Source organism: Acanthisitta chloris, unplaced genomic scaffold, assembly GCF_000695815.1.
Source record: "Acanthisitta chloris isolate BGI_N310 unplaced genomic scaffold, ASM69581v1 scaffold32646, whole genome shotgun sequence".
Lineage (NCBI taxonomy): Eukaryota > Metazoa > Chordata > Aves > Passeriformes > Acanthisittidae > Acanthisitta > Acanthisitta chloris.
The window spans coordinates 28,201-32,213 of record NW_008679324.1 but is presented as its reverse complement, the minus strand read 5'-3'; the positions used below and the strand labels follow the sequence as shown (position 1 = coordinate 32,213).

Here is a 4,013-nt window from a genome sequence, read left to right as displayed (position 1 = left end):
ATGCCACACCTGACCTACCTCTGAGCCTTCCAAACAAGTCACTGTCATGAGGATGTGGTTGAAGTTTGTGCAGCTCCACCTCAGCACATACATCCCTACTTCATTCCCTTCCTGGCGCAGCTTGTTGATGGCATATTCCGTGCTGAAAGGGAATGGACCATGAGGAAAACCAACACAGGAGCATCCTGATCTCTTACTAGTAAATACACATGAGAGTAATCCTCTATCTGGAGGAAAAAAATGTGTAAGAGCAACTTAGAAATGTTTATACTGTTATTGAAACATGAATTAATTGTGTGCATTACACATTAGTGTTTAGCTGCACAGAGCAAGGGAAGAAAGATGTATTAAGGGGAAATTCTGCTTCCAGTGTGCTGGAAAACTCTTGGTTTGCTACATCCTGCATCTGAAACATAAAAGGAAAGGCCAAAATGGTGGGTAGAAGGGAAGAGAATTGCTTCAGGTGTTTAAAAACCCCAAGTTTTGTTCATCCAAGGACTCCCAGTGTGGACACACTTCAGCTCTGTCTACCCACAACATTCCCATCTGTTCAAAGCCATCAGCAAACTAGGCCTCAAAATACTCATCTAGTGAGGAAACACAGGTTTTATAGGTGAGTAAACTCATGTGGAGAGAAACAACCTTCTACAACCTCTTGGTAGCCACCAGCCATGCAAGTATCAGATTCCCTCATGGACCTGCCAAGCAGCAGTGTTAGAGGACTAATTATTCCAGTGGAAAAGTCAAAGCCAAAGATTTCACTAACCAGATGGGCCCATGGCAGCCGTTTTTGATGTTGTGCTCGATGAGTGGAGGAGCCACATCAGTGCACAGGTAGTGGTGAGCATCTGCTGTGAGCCTGAAGTAGCCATCGATCAGCGAGGTGAAGGACAGGGCCTCATCGTGTGAGGACAGCTTCAATTCCTGCAGCACAGAGGGAGGTCAGGGAAGAATTCCAACAGCTCTGTTAAAACATTTCAGGAATGCTTAACATCCAGCCAATTTTGGCTAAAAATCTGTCCAAAAACCATGTTTAGGGAGCCAATTCTCTACCCATTACTGGCTGGAAACTTCCATTCTCCAGAGTCACAAGTTTGCCTGTAATCCTACACAGGATCTGTAAGACAAACTCTTGTGCCAGATTAAAGAAACAGCTGCTCTCACCAATTTCTAGCAAGCACTTTTGCATCTGTCCAGTGGTCAGAGCAACACATCCCATTGTTATTCATGAGTACCACCAGAAAATGTTCCTCAGGGCCGTTGTCACCTGCTGCCCAACACCACCACAGCACTGTGGCTCCCCATGGAAGGGAAACCTATCCAAGGGTTGGTTCTTACCATCCTCTTGTTATCCTGCTTGTTGATGCTAACTGTAGACTCCTTAATGACAATGTGGGTGATTTCAGGGAAATAGGAAAAATTGTTCCACATCTCTCGAGGTTTGTGTTTTTCTTCATCCTTTTTGGCTTTGCCATCAGATTTTTTCTTCTTCTCTTTCTCTGTCTGTACAGACTGAAAATACAGTTTGTATTTATATAGTATAGTAAAAAAAAAACCTTTTTAGCATAGTGTTTTTACTCTCAAATAAAAAAATCATGATGAATTCATGCTATAATTAAAGAATATATAAAATAAAGCTATTTCATTTCCTGTGTCTGCTCTGGCAGCTGTAGTAGAGTCCTTAATACTCCTGGTAAACAGGTTGTCCAAAGAGGTTGCACAGTGTCCATCCTTGGGAGCTCAAGACCAGAAAGTATAAAGCCATGAGCAACCTGGTTTGATGTCAAAGCTAACCCCGAACAGGAGACTGGAGTTGATACTTCCTGAGGACCTTCCAACCTGCATAATCCTCTAATCCTATGAAGCCCCTTCAATAAGCAGCTGATCTGCAGTGTCTGAAGATCATGACCATTTAACAGCTGTTATGCCCCCAAAACAAGCTCTAATTCCCATTGATCAAGGGGTACTTACATTTGGCTTGAGCCTCCACTGAATCCCATTGTTTCCTGTGACAATAACCTCATATTTCTCATTGTCTCCACAATTAAATCTGTTTACTTCATTCTCAGATGAAATCAGCAAAAATGAAGTCTCAAAAATTTCTGCTCCATAATATTTAGTCAAGGTCTCCATTGTGGATAAATACTTAACTTTCAGATCCCGTGGAGACACACTACTGTCACAAATGGTTTTGTTGTTGAACTCCTTAAGGAAATGCTTGAAAACATTGTTTATTCGAATCCTGGTTAAGAAATTCCTCTGTCTGATGGTCTTGTTCAAAGTCTCAGGAATATAATGCTTGTAACTAAAATGAAAAACAATGTTATGAGGTAAAATCCCTCCTGGAAGAGGCAAACCCAACCATGACAAAGAAGTCAGCCCAGCTCACCTGATATCCTTGGGAAGCTCTGGAAGCTTCACATTCTTATTGATGGCATAGTGAGAGATTGCCAGGACAGCCATGCCCAGACACTCATTTTCAATCTCATGGACCTCCTGATCATTTTTAGGGTCACGGATTGGGGCCAGGCCTTTCACCAAGTCATTCTGACCCTTAGTAGGAACACAAAAAGGAAGTTACCAGTCAGAGCTTTTCTCTGAGCCAGAAATCGTCACAGGATCACAGGCTCTCCTTGAGCAAGAAGTCACCCAAAACTGAAACCCTGTCCCTTTCTTTTATACATCACCCCCGCAAAGTTCCCTTCTCTTTGTAACTAACTGAAGAAATCACCATCCCTGTCCCCTCCTAGCACCTTCACCAGGTTTTTGTCTGGCCCACAGTAACTACTTCGTGTCTCTGCTTTTTCTCTGCCCTTCTCCACCCAAGGTCTCCATGAACCTCATGGACTCCCCTCTAAGACACAATCACAGGCAAACCCTGTGCCTTGCTCTGGGAGAGTCTGAAAAATATTTGGCTACCAAAGGCATTTCTGTACAAGTATTAGTGTTTCTCTGGTATTTTCTTTCATTGTGGTTTCACAACTAAACAAAGACTCACAGCAGCCACTTCATCTTGTCTCTTTTTTTCTGAAGAACAAAGTCATATTTCAAAGTCTGAAAATTCTGCAGTAATTATACTCAGAATGAGCAGTAAACAAGTTTTTTTTTCTCAGTGCATTCAATTTGCTCATTTCATAAGCACTTCATCAGCTTGAATCTTCCCATTTCCTTGTGAAACCAGGCAGTTTCTGGTTTGCAAAATCATTTGGGAGGCACAAAAGGAAAGTAAAACTGCATGTGAACAGGCAGGGTAACAGGGGGATCATCAGCCAACACTGTTTTAACACTCCAGAGTAAAAAGACTCATTAAAAGGACACCAGACTGCCAGATTTCATGCTGCTACAGCTCCTCTGTGGGACTAGAGATGGCAAAGTTATGTGTAGCTGTTCCACAAAAAGTGATATAACTTATATCCAAAAGTAGTTAATATTAAAACAAGGTAGCCACAAAATTATAGACCTTTTAGGACTGTGAGGCAGTTTCTTCACACATTTTACCTTGTTCTTCATGTTCTTCCTCTTTCCACCACAAAGAACCGTGAAGAAAACACTTCTCAGTACTAACAGGTAACATTTTCTGTATTTCAGAAGCTTAAAAACAGGTCTTTAGAGCAGCTCCTAGCGAATCACATCATTCCTGTGTGGGCACCATGTCAGAGGGACTTGTCAAGCCACTTCTTACCTGGGCAAAGATGTATTCCAGGGAGTTTGCATCGAGGATAGGAGTTCCTTCTGGTGCCAGTTTCTTCTCGTAGGCGCCCTTAGCCTTCCTCGGGGAGTGTCTCCACACCGAGGGCTCGTTCTCACTGGTGCCATGCCAGTTGGTGAAGTAGAATCTTGCAAGGAAAGAGGAATAAACTTGTCAAACACTTGTGGGAGAACCCTCCATTTTAAATTGATTTTAAATATGTTTTAAATTTGTAAATGAAAAGTAGCTAAAACCCCAAATCTGTTGATCTTCTGCCTTAAGGTTGTCTTTAGTGGTTCAATGCTGAAATTGCTGAGGAACTGGG

The 4,013-nt window shown here is 42.3% G+C and overlaps 1 protein-coding gene across 1 annotated transcript in view; it reads right to left on the bottom strand.

The window, feature by feature from the left end:
* JAK1 (Janus kinase 1) overlaps positions 1–4,013 on the bottom strand; it is a 22,247-nt gene that overhangs the window by 11,776 nt on the left and 6,458 nt on the right. Inside the window, exons 3-8 of the mRNA XM_009077245.1 lie at positions 3,683–3,836; positions 2,390–2,553; positions 1,972–2,305; positions 1,339–1,512; positions 767–924; positions 19–142 (exon numbers count right to left, since the gene is read on the bottom strand). Of these exons, the coding sequence (XP_009075493.1) occupies positions 19–142; positions 767–924; positions 1,339–1,512; positions 1,972–2,305; positions 2,390–2,553; positions 3,683–3,836 (1,108 nt within the window). The remainder of the gene's footprint in view (positions 1–18; positions 143–766; positions 925–1,338; positions 1,513–1,971; positions 2,306–2,389; positions 2,554–3,682; positions 3,837–4,013) is intronic.